The sequence below is a fragment of the Pseudopipra pipra genome, chromosome 3, assembly GCF_036250125.1.
Source record: "Pseudopipra pipra isolate bDixPip1 chromosome 3, bDixPip1.hap1, whole genome shotgun sequence".
In the NCBI taxonomy this organism is placed as follows: Eukaryota; Metazoa; Chordata; class Aves; order Passeriformes; family Pipridae; genus Pseudopipra; species Pseudopipra pipra.
In genome coordinates this window covers 21,289,012-21,309,029 of record NC_087551.1, presented here as the reverse complement: position 1 = coordinate 21,309,029, position 20,018 = coordinate 21,289,012, and the positions used below count along the sequence as shown (strand labels likewise).

General features: G+C 35.0%; 1 protein-coding gene across 9 annotated transcripts in view; it reads right to left on the bottom strand.

Moving 5' to 3' along the window:
- The window catches only part of USH2A (usherin), a 385,399-nt gene that overhangs the window by 176,399 nt on the left and 188,982 nt on the right, over positions 1–20,018 (bottom strand). For all 9 annotated transcript variants that reach the window (XR_010428978.1, XM_064648236.1, XM_064648230.1 and 6 more), the window contains 4 exons: positions 13,408–13,567; positions 12,745–12,916; positions 8,163–8,310; positions 2,999–3,150 (listed from right to left, as the gene is read on the bottom strand). Coding sequence is in view for 8 of the 9 variants with exons in the window: in XM_064648236.1 (XP_064504306.1) it covers positions 2,999–3,150; positions 8,163–8,310; positions 12,745–12,916; positions 13,408–13,567 (632 nt within the window). In the remaining variant the exon portion in view is untranslated. The remainder of the gene's footprint in view (positions 1–2,998; positions 3,151–8,162; positions 8,311–12,744; positions 12,917–13,407; positions 13,568–20,018) is intronic.

Here is a 20,018-nt window from a genome sequence, read left to right as displayed (position 1 = left end):
GGTTCATGGGAGTGCTAATAAATGCTATTTTTAATCTGCACACATGCTCTGTCATCAAAATAACCAAATATACTTTCTCTGTCCTTGAAACATGAATGTTTTACTTTTCAGCATGTAAAATTTGGAAAGCTTATTTTTTACAAGTGCCAGACTATATCTTCGATGTGCATCAATATCTCTATATGTGCTTCTATATTCATACACTCTGTTATACTTAAAATAGGTGATAAGTTGCAGTAAAGTCAACAGGATCAACTACATGCCTAAAGATAAACAAATACTCCACAGATTTATTGGATTAGTGCCATTTGATTATTTAGATATTTCAGTCAAAAACATGGAAGAATTTAACTAAACTGTGCTTTCTAAACTAAAATAGTTTCCTATAAAGTGCTGCTAAATGCAGGTACTTCAATCAGAAATATCAGAAACATGAAGAAGAGAACAACTATTTTTTTCTACTGAAGAAGATTAAAGAAAATCTTAAAACAATATGAATTTGTAGCAATCTGTATCCCATCCTAAACAGCCACAACAGCTGTATTATGTCTTCAGTTTTTTCTTTATGACCTGCTATACAAACATATGGCACAGAAAACCTGTTTCATATTTATTTTTCTAAACATTAATTTATACTAAATTCTGTGATATTTTCAGATGTGTGTATCAATCACTTAATAAACAAAGACTGTGCTACTGTATACGTGACACCAAACCATAGGATAGGAATATAGGGCAAATATAGTCATCCATCTAAGTTTTTTTAAAAAGTACTAGAATATGCATAAGATAAAAACCTGAAATCTAAGTTTAATTGCAGTGGGTTGAGATGAGAATTATTCAGTGGGGATCATTTCTGTTTATTTACAAGCGATTTACAAGAGCTAACATATTTCAAAACCAGCAGAATTTCACTTCTCCTGAATTTCTCTAAAGTATCTGTTAGAGGTTACAGTATTTCTTTATAATCCAGGTTATTTTTCTTTTCAGGCAAAACAACCCAGCTAGAACAGACACAAAAGCAATATCATGGCTTTAATAGAAAGATATTAAAATTTAGCTTTTCTTAATTTATATGTCAACAATTTGCATCTCACTTGAAAATAAACCATACTCACAGAAAAAAAAAGTTAAACAAGAACTATCTAACCCAAAAGAAAAGAGTTATTGAAACAGAATAACAGCTAATGTTATTAATCTCATAACTGATTAAGATCTTCAGAGCCATCTTCAGAAATATAAACTGGAGAAATCCTATATTTAGCATAGTCACATAATGTTCATTGATCGATTAGGGCACATTAAAGCACAAGATCAGCAGCAAAAATAGCTGGAAGCATATCAATTTACTGCTGGGAGATGTTTCCCATACTATTTAGAGCAGAGGCAAAACATTAGGTTTCTCTTCTTTTTTTTTCCTTTTTTGTTTTAAGTGTTGGATTTACTCTGTAATTGATATGAAAATCTTTTTAAAAAATCAAATAAAGATCCAGTAGCACTTAGGCAGCACTTAGGTGAGCCTAAATAAAGATGTTGCACTTCAATTCCTGTGATTAGAGATGGATCACTGGCTTTGGAAAACAGTTTGCGTACTGATCATGGGATGCAGATGAGTATCAGCTACAGCAACCCCTACTTTGAATTGTTTCAAAAGTCAAGTTATGAGTCTGTAGTTCAGTGGAGATGTGAAAAAAGGCTAGTAAAAATATGTTTTAAAACCCCAACTACTGTTATTCTGTTCTGCCTTTTTGATGCCTATTTGATAGGACAGTAAAAACACACATATTTCATCTGTATGCAAAGTTTGGTAATGACTTGTCTTAAACATCAGTACTAAGACAATGGATTAGGTTATTGCACATCAAATACCTTAAAACAAGGTTTGCTTTTGGGGTATATGTGAAGTTGTAAAAAATGTACAAGAAAAACTGGCAAAAAGCCATTCAAGCTTTTAAGAGTAAATATCCTTCGAAGTAGAGCAAGCTATAAAATGTTTAATGGTTATAAAGTCTAGTTGTCTTCTACAGATAGAAAACATTACCAGCATTTGAAAGAAAGCAATCTTGTAAATAATATTGGAAATGTGACTAACAAATTATATCATAAAAATAAAACCTAGAAGTTCTTCAAAGATACAAAATAGTGATATTATAAATTGTGATGGAAAAAAATGAAAACCACAAAACCTCCCAAATCTTTCTCTTTTCTTCTTCCTTTTCTTTTTATTAAATTTAGAAGTGCACAGTTACAGCTTAATTAAACAAATTGTTATCCCAGAATAAACACAGGCTTCTTTCTCAGTTGTGTCTGAAAACAAAACCAAGCATAATAGATACTATTCCAGTTATTCATCAGCTACAGAACTATGAAATCATACTAGATTCATCAGTTCAGCTATATGTCTAAAAACCTTTAATAAAATAAAAAAGCCTCAGAAGGCCTGTTTTTCACATGTCAAATTTAATATTCCTGTATTCTCAAATCCTGAAAAAATGTGGTGTTGTACAAGACTGTTAAAATATATCCAGTATAATATTTTGATCACATACTTGCATTCAAAAGATTTATGAATGACCATATTTTCCTTGCTCCTGTTGCCACTTCTGGCTTCTGTGATTCTCAAATTAACTTTAGTCCTTTCAGTCAGGCAGTTAGAAATTTGCTCATTACTGGAACAGTAACTCTTTCTTTATATACATCCTTATAAATCTGGTTAAAGCACATCTGCACCTTTCAAACATATTAACTCTATTTAATTTCAATAATGTGTGTTTCAGCCTCAGTTTTTGTCTTTCTTCACAGTACCTATGTTCTACTTTGGAATGGTGCCTAACAATGACCTATTGAATCTTTAGCAGCACTTAAACAGGATTTTTTTTAAATGTCACATTTTGCCAGATGGGTTAGTACTGCCCAGAGTGAATCATCACCATTTATTCTGATATTCACTGTCATCTGACATTTATTACACTCCCAGAATGTAAATTAAGATACTCACCAATGGACCCAAAGCACAACCTTTTGCAGTACATGCCTGGACTCTGAAGGAATGCAGGCTCCAAGGAGCAAGTCCATAAGCATAACAACTTAGCTGTGATGAATTTTGCAGCAGAACACCATCCATATACAATCCATAGCTAGTAATAATACCTATAAAACAATGTGATAGCATTCAATATCTAAAACGCTACAGAATTTAGCAGAAAACTAATGCTATAGACATCAAGGTGGTAGTAGTTGCAGCATTTCAAACTGTTTACAGTTGAGCACATAATGTTTTGAGTGTGACTCTGCACACAAAACTCAGAAGAAACACTTCCATCTTTAACTGTTGAAAACCTCACAAGTGGATTGCATCTTTTAAAACAATTACACTATTCCAAAGATAACCCTTTAACAAACTTGTTTCTGGACAGCAGCCAAATCACCTCAGAATCAGGAAAACTGAGGCAATTCTGGTTCACAGTCTCTGCATATGGCTATTGAAACTTCTTCATATGCATATGGCTATTGAAAAAAGAAAGACAGACAACTATCCCACATCTTAACAGCTTTAGACTTAGAAAAAATCTACAATATAATCGAAATGTGGAAGGACAACTCAAGGCAGTGGTATAGCTACAATAAATCAGCAACGAATAATTTTGTCACATAAAATATCTTACTGGTGGCTCATTCTTGATGATAGTTATTTCAGAAAACATATTTGCAAACTGAAAACAAACATTGGCAAGACTTTTAGACAGGAAAGAATGGTCCTTCCTGTATAATTTGCTAATACCAACTCAAAAACTGAAGGTGATTGTTTACCTAATTTATAAGGAATTCTAAAATTCTGTTCTTCCAAAGGTGCATATTAGGATAGATTGCATGAATCCTGTACAGACCATACATATAGTGTTTTGAATTTAATGAACTGAAGACAGAATTTTATGGATTTAGACTTTGGAAGTTGCACTTGCAAAGGAGTCCTTTTTCTCAGACCTATTCTTCCATCTTTCTCATTTATGAATATTCTCCCTTTTTAGAAGCTATTTCAATGTGAAATCTTAAAGCGAATAAATGCAAACTTATAGGAGTCATTTGAAGGGAGTTTAGTTCGGAGGATGCCTTCTAAACTTTACATCATAAAAAACAATTTCATATTGTAAAAATATAGCTCAGCTCACTGTTTCTTCCTTTAAAACTGAATGTTTTTGAATCTACATTGAGGAAGATTTGGTTTGAAATTGAGAAAAGATTTTCCTCTCTACTAAATGGAGAAATGCGTCGTAAATAAAAGTGTACACACAACTATTTCAGCTGAGCTTTGAAGAGTTCTACTTCAAAAGATTTATATGCTAAACCAATGCAGAGCTGAGTATGGTGAAGTGATTCACAGACTTCTCAATTCTTTTCTCTTCTAGAAAAGTAAGAGGCTAAACAGACAGCAGAGATGTGTGGGAGGAAGTCCTGGTAAATCTCACACTATCAATCCTACCACATTTGACAGGCTTCCTAAAGGAAAAATCCATTGTGGTTCTATGTCTAGTTGCTTGTAAAGCAAGAGCATTAATGGTTGATATTTGCTCTACATTAAATAAACTAATTTTATGTAGATACACTTAAAAATATTTTATTTATCTCAGAGTAAACATGTGAATGCTGCCATTAACCATGTCTTTCACACAGGAAAAACTCCAAACACTGAGATACTCTAAGACCTATACCAGTAGAACCAACCCTTTTAAAGTATCATAGAATCATAGAATAGAACTGACTTAGAAGGGACCCACAAGGATCATTGAAGTCCAACTCCTGGCCCTGCACAGTACAACCCCAAAAATCATTCTAAGTGCATGAGAGCATTGTCCAAACACTTCTTGAACTCTCCCAGGCTTGGTGCAGTGACAACTTCCCTGCGGACCCTGTTTCAGGGCCCAACCACCCTCTGGGTGAGGAACCTTTTCCTAATATCCAACCTAAACCTCCCCTAAACTCCATGCCATTCCCTCAGGTCCTATCACTGATCATCAGAGGGTATAGATCAATGCCTGACAAATCATTATAACCATTATTAATTCCTTTGATACTTATGGTAACAGCATGAATCAGAATGAGATCATTTGGTATTAATGTAGGTGTCATATGTACCTCTGTGGTATCCCCACTGTAACTCAGTATTGATTCAAAGCTTGACTCCCCTCTTTGTGCTATCTTCATGAAGAAGACATATAGCCTTTAATCCTATTTACCACCTTTGGCCTCAAGGGTAGCATACTAATTCTCCTTAAGTTTTTCTAAATCATGGCAAGCAGCTGGACTCCACATATATCACGAGAGCCTAATAAAGTTTGTACTGTCCAAGCCCCAGTCAGCCTACACACCCATTCGAAGCTGATAAGCTTTCTCAGCCCACGGAAATAAACAGTAACATCTGTCATGCAGTAGCAGAAGAAAGGAAGGGAGAGAGAAAGGAATGGTCCCAGAGATCTAGAACTTCTGACTATAAGAATGCACCAGTAGAAGGTTGAAGTAAGAAAATTTAAGGGAAAGTGCCTTCCGCTGGTCTTTCTCATATTTCAGTCTTCTCAACTACGGTATTTTTCAGACCCTTACACAGTTTTAAAACACTGACACAGAGAGCGATTATAAATGACGTGACCACTAGGCAGCCCAAAAGATGTGCTGAGAATGAACAAAACAAAGTCACAGAACAGTGCAAGTTTTCCTGATCAAGCATTTGCTCAGTGAAAAGTTTTAGAGCTTGCTTATTGTTGGCTGGATTTTAATTCTTTTTATAAAATGAGGAAAAGGATGGAAATAGAAAACTGGAGAATGGGAATGTACACTAATACATATATCACAGAACCAGAGAATCACTTAGGTTGGAAAGAACTTCTAAAATCATGGAGTCCTACTGTTAACCCAGCACTGCCAAGCTCTCCACTAAACCATGTCTCAAAGTGCCACATCTATACATCTTTTAAATACCTTCAGGGACAGTGCCTCAACTACTTCCCTGGGCAGTCTGTTCCAATGCTTGACAACCTTTTCTGTTAAGATATTTTTCCTAAAATCCAATCTAAACCTCCCTGGTACAACTTGAGGTCATTCCTTCTTGTCCTATCACTTGTTATCTGGGAGAAGAGACCAATCCCCACCTTGCTCCAACTTCCTTTCAGGCAGTTGTAGAGAGCAATAAGAATGCTCCCTCTGAGCATTCTTTTCTCCAGGTTAAACACTCCCAGCTTCCTTAGCTGCTCATCATAAGGCCTGTGCTTCAGCACCCTCACCTAGCTCTGCTGCCCTTCTCTGGACATGCTCCAGCATCTCAATTTCTTTCTTGTAATGAGGGGCACAGAACTAATCACAGGATTTGAGATGCAGCCTCACTAGTGCCAAGTACAGGAGGATAATCCCCTCCCTTGTCCTCCTGGCCACATTATTTCTGATATAGGCCAGGATGCCATTGGTCTTCTTGGCCACCTGGGCACACTACTGGCTCATGTTTAGGTGTCAATCAGGTCCTTTTTCTCTGGGCAGCTTTCCAGCAACATTGCCCCAAATCTGTAGCGCTGCATGGGGTTGTTGTGACCCAAATGCAAGACCAGGCACTTGGTCCTGTCGAACCTTGTACCACTGGCCTCGGCCCATCAATCCAGCCTGTCCAGATCCCTCCGCAGGGCCTTCCTACCCTTCAGCAGACCAACACTCCTGCCCAACTTGGTGAGGTCTGCACACTTGCTGAGGGTGCTCTAACACACTCAGTTGTTTCCAAACAAGCTGTTCACCATATTTAAAAGAAGAGCCAAGCTGTACATAGCAAATGGTGTATTAACAAGATACAACACCCAAATTTAGTCATGGATCCCAACTTTTAGTTGTTTTAAAGGAAGTTGGTGGATATTTAATTATTAAACTATAGGTCTTTATCTTGTGCTGTTGATATGCATATATATACATATATATTTATACTTATTTGATTAGTTAAACCATTCTCTAACTATTTGGATTTTTTTTCCACAATGCAAGGATAACAGGATCAGGTCCTGAGATTAACTACAAAATATGCCTATTTTAGTGAAAATTATTTAGACTTTATCCACTAAGTCACATACATGACCTTCCTACCCTATTTCCTCCCTTCCCATCCAATACCCCTCCCCATTCTCCTGCCTCTTTGCCTTTGCCACATATGCTGATGGGATTTTAGAAACAGGGTTAGGGAGTTTCTAAGGGGCTAGGAGGCAAAATCTTCCACAACAACTTCCAATGAAAGAACCATAAATTACCAAATACATTATTTAACACATTACATACTGGATTTTTTTTTCTAAAATTGTTGTAAGAGCTCACAGAATATTATCTATGTGTAGCTTTACAATCACCAGTTTTGTGGAAATTATTTAGAGTGTGTTAAGGGAAATTTTACAAGTAGGATGTGCTCTAGCACAATTGAAAGCAGGAAAAAACTTGCAGGACAAAAATGAAATTCATGTAAAATCACTGGGAGAAATGATATATATCAATATGATAAGTCAATGAAGAAAAGTATTTCTAATGCTTTAGTGATTTCTACAATGCATTGTCTGCAGTGATTTAAACTGTTACATGCATGATAATAAAATCAGAGTGAATTCCAAGGTGAACGATACTGTGCAATCTCATTAGAAATGTAAAATTTGTCCAAAAGTTTTAGGGATGGATATTTCATAATGGAAAACATTTCTAAACAAAAGAAAGCATATTGTTTAACTTTCACAGATATGGAAATGATGACTACACAGAACACAAATCTAATCATTATTACATATCAATTAACATAAAATAAATTAATCAATTAATGTAAAAGAAATTAATGTTTTATTGGAGGGTGAAATTAACATCCTAGACTGATATTCTTCAGGAATGCCTATTCCTCAGCTCAGTTGTCCTGGAAAACATTAAACAATGAGATGCAGTACACAAGAACTATCAAAAGGGAGCACTTTTGAGCCACTGAAACAGCACGATAGGCTGAAAACCACAATCTCCCAGCTGCAGACAATGATACTATCTCAGGTATTTTATGTGCTAAAATGATCATTAAAAATTAAGCACCACATATAAGCTGCCATTTAGAATATTAATTTACCTTTACTAATCATCTTTTTAACTTGAGGCTAAAAGAGTTCACTTACCATTCGGATACTCAGGCTTAGTCCATGAGATGTTAAAGGAGTCAGATGAATACGACTGGGCTTTTGGAGCAGGAACACCTTCTGGTGTACTCTCATCTGTTATAGCTGTGCTAGCATCACTTATGGAACATCCACCTCCCGTGCAAGCCTTAAAATATTAATCAAAACAAATAAACATACTCCAGTGTAGTATCAATAATTTTAGCAATTTTTCTGTTGCTAAAGTTTTATTGCTCTTACATATCTAAACTTAGTAAGTCTATCATTTTCATAAAAGATACTTTTCTTAGCATAGATTTTTTTCCTTCTTTTAAATAACACGAAGATGTAATATAACTCACAATACTTTGGTTTTAGGTATAATATAGCTTAAATATTGTACTATTTGACTTCCAGCATTTTCCATTTAAATGTGACTCATAAATAATCGGATTTCCACCGCTTTTGCAGCCACAGTTAAAGATAACTTTAGTGCAATATATATTATTTACAGTACAAAACTCTCCAGTAAATGACTGAAAAGCTCTCACAAGTTCCAGACACAGAATATACTGACCAACTTGCAAGGCACTTAAAAATTGCAAGGCCATTCAGAGAGTGCCACACTTCACAATAGCAGATGAAGATTAAAATAGTGAAAAAACACTCTATTATAAACCAGTATGTACCAGTTATTATTACATGTTTATGGAAAATAAAGTAAAATAATTTGTATTTCAGTTACCAGAGAACAAAATATTAACCACATTATTTTTGTATTTTACTCGATTATGAAATAATACAATATGCAAGGACATGTGCATATCACCCCATAAAGCTTTTAAAGTTTTACATGCACACAGCTATGGTCTTTACATGTGCTGGTTTGCCAATTGCACTAGCAATAACAAGAGACAGAAGTTCTTAGAGAAGTTAAAAAAATACAATAATATACACTATGTACTGGATTTAAAGATTTTTGTGTTAGTTTATTATTTATTTTGGTTTTACTATTTAACAGTAAAATAAATCAAAACTTGAATTTGACAAAGATTCAGATTCAGACATAGAGACATATTCAGACATAAATAACATTTATGGGACCACCTGTGTTTTCCAGAGTTGCTCATGTGCTGAAGTGGACAAGTAGCCCGCTGTGGATCATCAGCACACAAAGGAAAAATAACCTTGCTGACCAGATCTCCAGAAAAAAAAATGTTTCTCTTAATCTAGTATATTTTATTTGAAAGGATTGCCTTCAACTTCCTATTTCCCATTGTGTTTCAAATCAGAGAGCAGTCAACATATTTCCTACCTCCTCCAACAGTTTATACTGACACCATGGGTAAAAATAAGTACTGTTTGTAAATGAGGAACTATTTTATACACAAAGTTTATTTGGATTTCACTGGAAATTGCACTCACAACACAACTAAGGAATGACTCCCTGTGTTCAGTCTGAACTACCAAATAAAGACGAAAGAAGGAAACCTCGGTTTTGGGAATGTCAAAAAAATGGCCTTTATTTTAAAGATGATAGTTTAAAAAAAAAACCAAAAAAACCCAAAAAAAACCCCCAAAACAAAACAAAACCAAAACCAAACCAAACCAAAACAAACAAACAAAAAACCAAACAAAAACAAACAAACAAACAAACCCACAACCCAAAAAACAGAGTCAGCTTAGAGGGATGCTGAGGTAACTATTAGTATTTTGATAAGGAAATATTTAATAAAATTATTCTTCCAGTAAAGGTAGAATAATCTTTGAATTATTTCCCTTCTACTGGTTTATGAAGAAGCCAAACAGACCAGTTCTGGAAGGCCTCTTCCTTGTACATTCCTTACTGCCTTGCTAAGTTCCACCAGGTCTACTTCAGCAGTGGAGGGCTTTTTCTTTTAAGGGCTTGGTAACAGCAGCCTTCCCATTCATTTATTTCTTGAATGTCATGGAGTTCAATTTTTGTATCCTGAAATTTGCTGGGACATGAAGTTTATGGTTCTTCTGCTTTGTAAACAGGTGGATTTTGGATCAGTGTATCCAAAAGGACTGGACATCATTGGGACTCTGGCAATCACATCCAGTGATGCTCAAAGCCATGAAATTCTACACTTAGATCAAGTCCCACTGTGTCATTCTGAACTTCACTGAGAAACAGATTTCAGGTAAAATTTGCCAAAATACCAAAGCAACCAGGCAGGCAAAGGACAAACAAATCACCTAAAATGACATCATATAACGATGCTCCACGTGGCACCTGAGCTAGCTTACCCACACAACACAGTCCTGAGGAGATATCAGCTTAACAGGGTAATCACTAAAGCACTCAAGTCATACAAATGCATGTGACACCTTGGCTACTAAAGGCAGCCTTTCAGCTTTCCATTTGCTTTCAGACTGGCTTGGCTCACACCCATCCAACAAAAACAAGTTCCTTCGCACTAGTCCATGAAGACATGACCTTAAGTCTTCTTGGCTGACTTTTGGAAAGAAGCATTAGATTTGCTTACAAAAGCTGTTGCACTCATTTATGAATACAATTGCTAAATAATAAATGGCAGTAATCAATTCTGAAAGCTGGTAACAGCATACAAAGACAAACATTTTGTTAACTTTATTTAATGAACCTATATTAACCTGTCATACAGAAGTTAGAGCCAGCAGCCTGTGAGGTGCTGATGAGGCTCCTGATTCCCGTGTTCAATATGCAACTTTTGATAATTCAATTTCCCACATAAACCAAAACCAATTTTTGAATGGATGCAAAACAAAATTAATATTACCTATGAAACAAGGAAAGGATTCTAGCTGATAGAAACATTTTGTGCTAACAAAAAAAAGGAATCATTTAGTTAAGTAGCCATTGCTGACTGTTGCTATTTTTTCTTTTTTACTTTAAAATTTTTATTAAATTTCAGTTAAATTATATATGAAACACTAAATATTTCAAATTTTTTTCAGCTATGTATGCTTGATTTGGATTTTGGGTGTTTGGTTTTTGATGGTGGTTTTTTGCTTGTTTTTTTTTTTTCTTTCATAAAGTATACAAGTAACATTTGGCCATGTTTAAGCTTCATAACTTGCAAAACTGTAATATTACATTTTTCTCAAACTAGTCTAACAAGTTCTATATACAATAGATCCAAATGTTTTAAAAAAGCTATCACATCACAAAGATATTGGCCTTTTCATGCGCTTTTGGACTCATCATTTTCAAACCTGCAAGGACATTTAGATCTTCTAACCCGCCTATCAGAGGTCATTGCATTTTATCCAAGTAAACCTGGTTATCTTTGTCACTAGAAGAAATTATCTTTTCTTACTTTCTGGTTACAACTGATTAAATGCAAATACTAAGGGAAAAAAAAAAAAGAAGAAATGAGAAATAAAATATAGAGATCAAAGATTCCTAAAAATTTATTCAGTAACTTCTAGGAAAGCTATGCACATTGATGAAGCAAAAACAATGTCCACACAACACTTCCTCCCATATCCCAAGGCAGAGGCACCAAAAGAAGCAGTTCCAGTTGCTCTCCAGATTATAGCTGTTAATTCTTCCATGAGCCTCTCTCCTTGTGCCCCCATGCACAGAAGCTGGGCACTAGCAGAGAAGAGCTGTGGTACAGTGAAGGACAGCACAAATTCTTTTGATAATTCTCCTTTTTTATAAAGGCACAAAATGCTTGTTGAAGTACTGCCTTAGTTTTGGACATGGTGCTATTTTATATGCTCTACAATTTGCTATGCTGAAATATCTAGGCACAAATGAATTAATTTCAGCATGAATCTAAGCTTTAATTAGACTGAATATTCTTGTTTTTTCAGGTTCAAGTCAGATCCTTATCATTACCTGAAGGTAGTTTATTTTTTGTGGTATAATATTTAGAACATTCAAGAGCATGTTAAGAAAAAATGAATGCATATCCAGTCTACATAAATGTAAATTTATTCATAATCAAGAGCAGAATATTTTTCTATGGCATTTATCAAAGCAAATATCCTTATATAGTTATTGTTATAAAATGAACAGTGTGCCTAAACAAGAGACAATCCCCTGCTTTTATTCACATATTTTCAGGTTTGCTTTTGAGCTGAAGCTGTTCTATTTCATCACAAAATAAAACCAATGATAATGAAACGCAAAGAAAACACTAATGTCTCTTAAAATGTTTTGAATAAACAAAACGCTACTTCACACTGAACTCTTCCTCTCTGCTATTTCCTTCTACATACACATTTTATGAAGAACAAAATAACATTGCACAAAATATGAAAGGTTAATATTTTTAAATACATTCAATGTTTTCTTGTAAGTTGGGTCCAGGAGACGTTTTTAAAGCATTTTATATATTTCTAGTCAATTATTTATTAGTTATCATCCAACTTATCCTTGAAGAAAACCTGTATTAAAATTACATGCATAGTTTTGAGGGCCTGTTTTGAAACAAAAAACCTACTTTTGTTCAGGATGGCTCATTCACCTTAGCTTCAGAAAGAAGAGGTTAAACAAAGTGGACACATGAACCATTAAATATTAAGATGCTAACAAAATCACAATCATTTTCACCATTTTATACCTCTACTACACATCTTTAAAACTTACAGCTAGTTTTATGAGGTATTCAGTACCCGGGGAAAGCTGCGGAATAGTAAAATCCAGAAAAGGTTCTGTGCTGTTATAGATTACATTCCACTTTGTAAAATTCTGCTCATTGTTGGCAATATAAATTATATAGCGATCTAGGATTCCATTTACTTCTACCGGTTCTTTCCATCTGCAAATAAAAGCAAAATGTGATTAAGACCAGTCCAAATAAAGATTTAGACCATACTGAAAAATGTAAGGCTTTGTTTAGGTGACTTTGCATGGCTGTGTTTTCAAATTCTCAAAATAAATCCCTCAACCATAAAAATAAATCTAAGCCATACCTTTAATGCTGTATTTGCACTCAATAGATAAATGATTACAGTAACACACAAAGCAAGGGCTACAAACGGGCATATCACCAGAACACTTCCTGCACTGAAGTTTGCAGAGTCTACGCCCATATGTAGGTTATACTGATTGCGTAAAGACAAAATGGAAATTAAGTTGGCAAGTGATAATCAGAAGGTTCACAGAACCACTAAACTAATCACTTCTATGCATTTAATCATAATAAATTTAATTTTATGTCACAAACTCTTCCCCTGATTGAACTCACTGGAATTCTTGAATAAACTGATGCACTATTGTGTTGTCAGGGAAGAAGAAATCCTTACTTACTGTACGTATATCGTTCTAGAATCCAAAGCCGTCAGGACCGGGGCATCTACATGAGATGGTGGCAGCTGTGCTGTAAACAAGGTGACCTGGGAACTGTTTGTACAGCCAGCAAGTGTGCAGGCAGTGAGCAGAAACTGGTATGGCGTAAAAACTGCTAAATCTAGGACAAAAAATAATATGAATTTACTTTGTATACTAATTTTACCTTGTTTTTCTTTTTTTCAGACAGTAGTGTGTGTCAGATAGATTTTAGGCATCAGCAGTAGTGAATTCAGAAAATCAAGAGGAAGGGCAACCTGTATCTCAAATGCTTCAGGTTTGTCCCAGAGGAGTGAATAGGTACTGGTTCTTTAATAGCAAATAAATGCAAATTTTGACTCCTAATAGATCTGTGGGGTGTGCTTTGGTTGAGGTGACTCCATTGTACGCCATTTACACTAGAATGTATATCACCCAAACAAAAAAAACCCCAAACGTGTTAGCTTCTTAGATGCTACAAACTACATCAATTCGCTAGAGTGGCAAATGAACACCTTTAAGCTGATTAAATCAAATCAAATTAATGAGAAAAACAAGTGCAGATTCATTAACACAGCTGGATTATATTTTTTTTTTTTAAATGTGCTGTATGATACATGAATGTCAAGCATCGATACATACAATGATTCATGCCACACAAATTTCACTATAAGCATGAACACAAAGGAAGCTCCTTGTTGCCACCACTCATACTGGTCTGTTCTCTCTTTGCCTGTTTGTCTTCAGCTGTACAAACACCAAAAAATTGTAAAATATATTTCAGTAAAGACAACCTGTCTAATGCTATAGCAAAAAAACTGTTCAATGTTTATTTATTATGAAGCTATCCTGAGTTTCAATTACTGCAGAAAATGGTGAACAAAATGTAACATTTTTGCTACTCTAAAAGATCTTTAGCATCATATACACTTCCCTATACTAATAAAGGAACATTTGACAGAAAAATTATTGTATGACAGTAATACAGACCTAATTTTTGAATATTTTTCATTTTTTTATTAAAATACAAATCACATACTTTAATAAGCAAATCCTTTAAAAAGGAATTTACAATTGAGGTTTTGGCAACACTATAAGATATACAAGTAAAATGCTTATGCTACAGACACACATTTTTCAGTATGCCAGAAAAATTCTGGGTTTTTGCAAGACATAACAAATGGTAGTGTTTTCAGAGCCAGGTAGTAGCAAACTATAATTTTGTATAAAAATATTTGTGAGCACAAATTCAAAAACTGCAATTGGATGACAAACACATCATCAAAGCAGAGATGTTGTAGACCCAACTTCTCTCCCACTAGTTTTCCCCTCATATAATGACTCCAGTCCCTGCTGCAACAGAATTTCTTCTGATTTGCTCCATTCTGTGTGAGGAGAGAATGAACTTGTGCATTTGTATTGAAAATACCGTATCACTCAGTGGTATCGTTCTATGGAGCACATGGCAAAGTGTGAGTTAAAAAAAAATGCTGTAGCTAAAAAAATCATCAATTGAATGCCTGTAACACAGTGACATGTTTAATCAACATAATGGGACTGATTCTACCAGGGTTAAGCAGTGCTTATGTCCGTGAGAGGGGGAAAGCACACTCCAGAGCAGGTGCTCAAGCTGGCTCAGCAAGCAGGGAAAGTAAACTCCACATACTGCACCGATTGTATTGCCTTCATTAGTGTACAGCTTCCTGGACCCTTTATGCCTTGCAGCTACCATCAGAGAAGCCAGAAAAAGTACAGATGGAGCTGAAAGTCTGTGACATAAGTATCAGATACTTCATGTTGTGGGTGTGCAAACAAGTGACCAGAAGGATTTTACTTTTAGCAATCCTAAAACAAACAGTTGAAACCAATTCATGGCACCTATTTAATTGCTAACCTTGCAAACAGTGAATATGCATTCTTCTCTCTAAGCTGAAACTGTACCAGGGGGCTTCACTTAGCAGAGTGAACACAAGGGAAAAGAAAGAGAAAAAGTGGATGTCTCCTTTTCTATTTGTTTGTGGTGGATAACTCTTTTCCTTGTTGGTGAGGGTTATTTTCCTCTCCTTTAAGGAAAATTCCACATCTAGAACTACTATTTTTTAAAAAGGTAGCTTGATGCACACTGTAGTTGATGGAACTACTTGAAGACATAAGAGTTTCTGGAAATACCTAGTGTAATTTGAAGAGGGGAGAACTTCATCAGGGATTAAGAGAATGAAATGTGGAAACATTTTTCATTTCCCTCCCTGAAGAAAACAATTGACTATAAGTTACTATGTGTATCTGTCAGTCCCTAGAATGGAAAAAGCAAAAAAGACAAGACAGGCAAACATGTAGAGTTTAAAAAAAACAAGAATAACAAGAAAAGGAAACACAGCACATATGAGCAGTGAGACCCTTTTGAATCAACTGATAAATGCGCCGAGAGGGAAGGGAAAGACAGGAGACTAAAAAAAAAAAAAAGAGTCAAAATATAAAATATGGGAAAAAAGCAACATGTCAACAAGACCAAAGAAAATTGTTATTCCTCATCTTGATTCAATAACACTGAAGTATTTTGTCTACTAAATGCCAAATAGAAAGTTTCAATGGAATCTCAAAGAATAGCTGAGAAAAGGCTAAAAAGAAACATTGTGTTTGTGGAAGCAGGAGTAGAAAACAAAGAAATTAGAGTCTTAGCAATGCCACTCAAAGCATGAGCTTTGCCACCATTAAAATCTCTCCACATACTTCAGCAAGGTTTGGATGAGCCAACAAATAAGTGTAGGCAGTATTTCTAAAAGGTTAGAACCAGAAACTGACAAACTGAACAATAAAATCATATTACATTGTAATCAATGCAATTATTTGTCACAATCTGATATGGCAGATATTTTCCTATTTAAAGTTCAATGTGTTTCATAATGGATCACTGGATTCAAACAACTACAGATACAAACATGAATATGAAGGAGGAGGGAGGAGGTTCTTAAAACTACAAAGCCACTGTTTGTCAAGGTTCTCTAGCAATAATGCCTTGCTTTCCATTTGCTTGATTGCATGATTTGCATAAGATCAAATGTAGGCAATTGTGGACATGAAAAGCAGATCACTCTCAAACTCATTAGAAATGGATCCACAAGTATTATGTGGAAATGCGCTACAAGAAAATGCACCCCAATGCATGGAAAACTCAGTGATTAATGTCAAACAAACTATAATTTACAATATAGAGCATGAATTATATGTTATTTTACAATTGATTCCATGCTGTTGGTTGGAAGGATTTTATTGATCTTAATTTACAAAATGAGCCCAATAAGGACACAACTATTTCTTTTAAACTTACAGCAAAAAACTGAAATATTTTTTCTTACAAATTTTCTTGATCAGGCTATATTCCCATCTATTCCACAATTCCAGTTCCTTTAGTTACTTTAAAATAAGATCAAATGTTTCTTATTTCAATATTCCAATAACTACTCTCTGAAACCACTTAATTCTTACCAAAACAAAGCTAAACTTAAAAATTATAGAAGTTCACTGAGGAAAAAAAAAACAATTCAGGATTTGGTCTTGTTTTCATTTCTAGACTCAGAAGGGCAAAGAGCACCAAAGGACAAAGAAAAAAGACACTTTCTTAGGAGTAAAGGATTCCCTCAAATCATCCTATTAAAGTAGTAGGTAGACAGAAAAATAATTCTGCATTTTTGTGTCAAAAACAGAACAAAGGAAAAAAACTAAAGTAAAATCCTGCTTTTCCCAAAGAAAAAGGTAGCACAGAGGGAGAGGAAGGATCAACCTGCCTTTTCATCTCTTTGACCTCAGAGGCAATACACACAAACTAAATTATTTTCTAACTCACATGTCAGCAGGAGAATTGTTAACTATAGCTATCATTAAAATCAATATTTGCATACCACTACATTTATTACATATGTGATGTGGAACTTCCCGCACTAACCAACTATAGTAGTTGGTATCTACCTAGTTGCTAATAATCATCAGCATAGGTCCTGATAGAACAATCAATGCATGAGACAGAAAGAATAAAGAATGACCCTCTTTGCGTGGTCAATAAGAACACTCACTTTGCTTTGATCAAATTTAATGGGTAGTCATTGAAAGATAATATGCAACACTACAGTGCTATTTTTAGCATGGAATTTGAGAGATGTTACTAAGATAGAGAGAAAAACATAGTACAGTAAAAAAAAATAAAATCAACACCTGAAATTAGAGATTTAACAAAATATGAGCCTTACCATCAGGTCATCAGAGTACATCACCGTTCAAAAATAATACAGTAATAATATCTGCAGTGTTTTAATTTATATGTAACATATTTGATATTCAGGTTTACTGCAATTCCTCCCCTCTTCCACCCTGTTTCCACTCTCCCTGACTTCAGGCAACTATTTTAAGGGTCAGAGATGGCAACGTCCTGTCTTACTGAGTGCTCACATGACTTGCGCAAGGAACCCTACATAGTTTCTCTCAGGAAAATAATCGAGACAATAGCTATCCCATTGTTATATTCAAGAGAAAATAACACAGCAGCATTGTAGCAAGAGATTTTTAGCAGCACAACCAAGAAAACCTGCTGAGAGAGTATGAAAATGAAAAACTTCCAAAGAATTCCAATCACCACGTAGTTTATGCAGGTAGACTGTAATAACACTTCAGCTCATTACTCACATCCTTACTCTGTTCTCTCACCTTGTTTCTCAGAATTTGTTATGTTAACTCACAGTAACTTAATATTTAACTAGAAGATAAACTCTTTGGGACCATAAATCTCCATCACCAAATACAACAATGTCCCATTATGATTTTTATGCACCACCAAAAAAAAATCTAATTCATATGCTAAGTGTCAAGATCACATTTATCAGGCTTGCTCCATCAGACACCATTAGCAGTCCTCTGCCTTCCATCATTTTCTGAAAGCAAGCAACAACTCATATTTAACTTTTAGTACAGTACATCCTGCTTGCTTTGTTTATAAAGCACTGATCACTCTCAAAGAACAATCACTAATGTATAATACCTTTCTCTGGAAAGGTATTATACTATTGCTGCATCATTTCATAGATTTCCTGCAAACCCCACACCATACTCAACATTCTCTTGAAAATATTTCAGAAAAATCAGGGTGTCACAATGACACCACTTAGGTACTTCAGGCAACTCAGGCAAGCCAAAGAAAACAGTGTGCTTGTGTACTTAATTGTCTAAACCACCAAGGCTTTTCACATGTGCAACTGGCCCATTAATTGAAGAAAACAGTTATCTTCCAAGATAGTAGTAAATTCTAACAGATATTAATTAATAATTAGGAATGCTTATGTGATTCTGTAATGTTGCAGAGTAACAATTAAAAGAATTTTGTGAAGCCATTAAAAATAAGGCCAATAAAAAAGAGAAATAAATAAACTCAGGGTCTCAAATAACTATTTTCAGGAAGCATCATAAGCTATTGTTCTGCTCTCTAACCAGCAAAGACTTTGACATAATGAACAAAAAAACTTGGCTTCTAGCTGGCCAGCAAATGCTGATGTGTTTTAGAAACTATTAGTTCAGCAGTAAATATCTCTGGCTTTCCAAATTACTCATAAAAGAAAAAATTCTTTACTTTAAGTGTGGTGAGGTACTGGAAGAGGTTGCCCAGAGAACCTGTGGATGCTCCATCCCTGGAAGTGTTCAAGGCCAGGTTGGATGGGGCTCTGAGCAACCTGGTCTAGTGGAACATGACCCTGCCCATGGCAGGGGGTTGAAACCAGATGATCGTTAGGGTCCCTTCCAACCCAGACCATTCTATGAACACCTCATTCCTTTTGAGACTTTTACACTCAAGAAAAATCCAAGAAACTTCCAGGTCCCATCTTAGGAAATAAAGAGCATGGCACAAAACCATGTAACATATTGGAGCATGTAAACATGACAGTTATGTGTTAGACTGTATAAAAAAGTTATATTCAAGAAGAAAAACCCTTTGGCATAAATGCAAAACAAAAGGATCTTTAATCATTTCAGTTTGCAATGAATTCAAACAATTAGTAGAGATTTTACAGGCACGTGGTAGGACTATGGAAAAGGGGCACTTTTGGCAAAGGGGCAGTTCCTAAGTACATTAAGGCTTTTGAATATAATTATGTTTTAACAGCAAAGATTATAAAGTTTGTTTCCACATTTAATAACAGTGTCTCTTGGTTATGCTCTCTTACAACCTCAACTGTTGCATAGAAAAACTTTCTGCTATTTATTGGCCCAAACTCTTGTACTTCTTTGAGCCCAAACTCATGCCTCAAAAGTTAGGTTTCATCCTGGCCAATTCACAAGGCCACATCAGCATCCATTCCTGATAAATGTGTTTCATTATCCCTTTTTATTTTAGTAAAACTATTTTATTTCTAATCTTAACTTAGATAGATACACATCTTTTTATTTAAACATGACTGTTATTCCTACCCCATTACAAAAGTTGGAATTTAAGTCTTTTATTTTAAAGCCACATCCCTGGGATAGTTGCTGTGGGTACATTTTCACACTGTTTTTACTCTCCAGTTAGGACACACCATCTTGAAATCCTAAAGATGCTCAGCTGAAGAAAA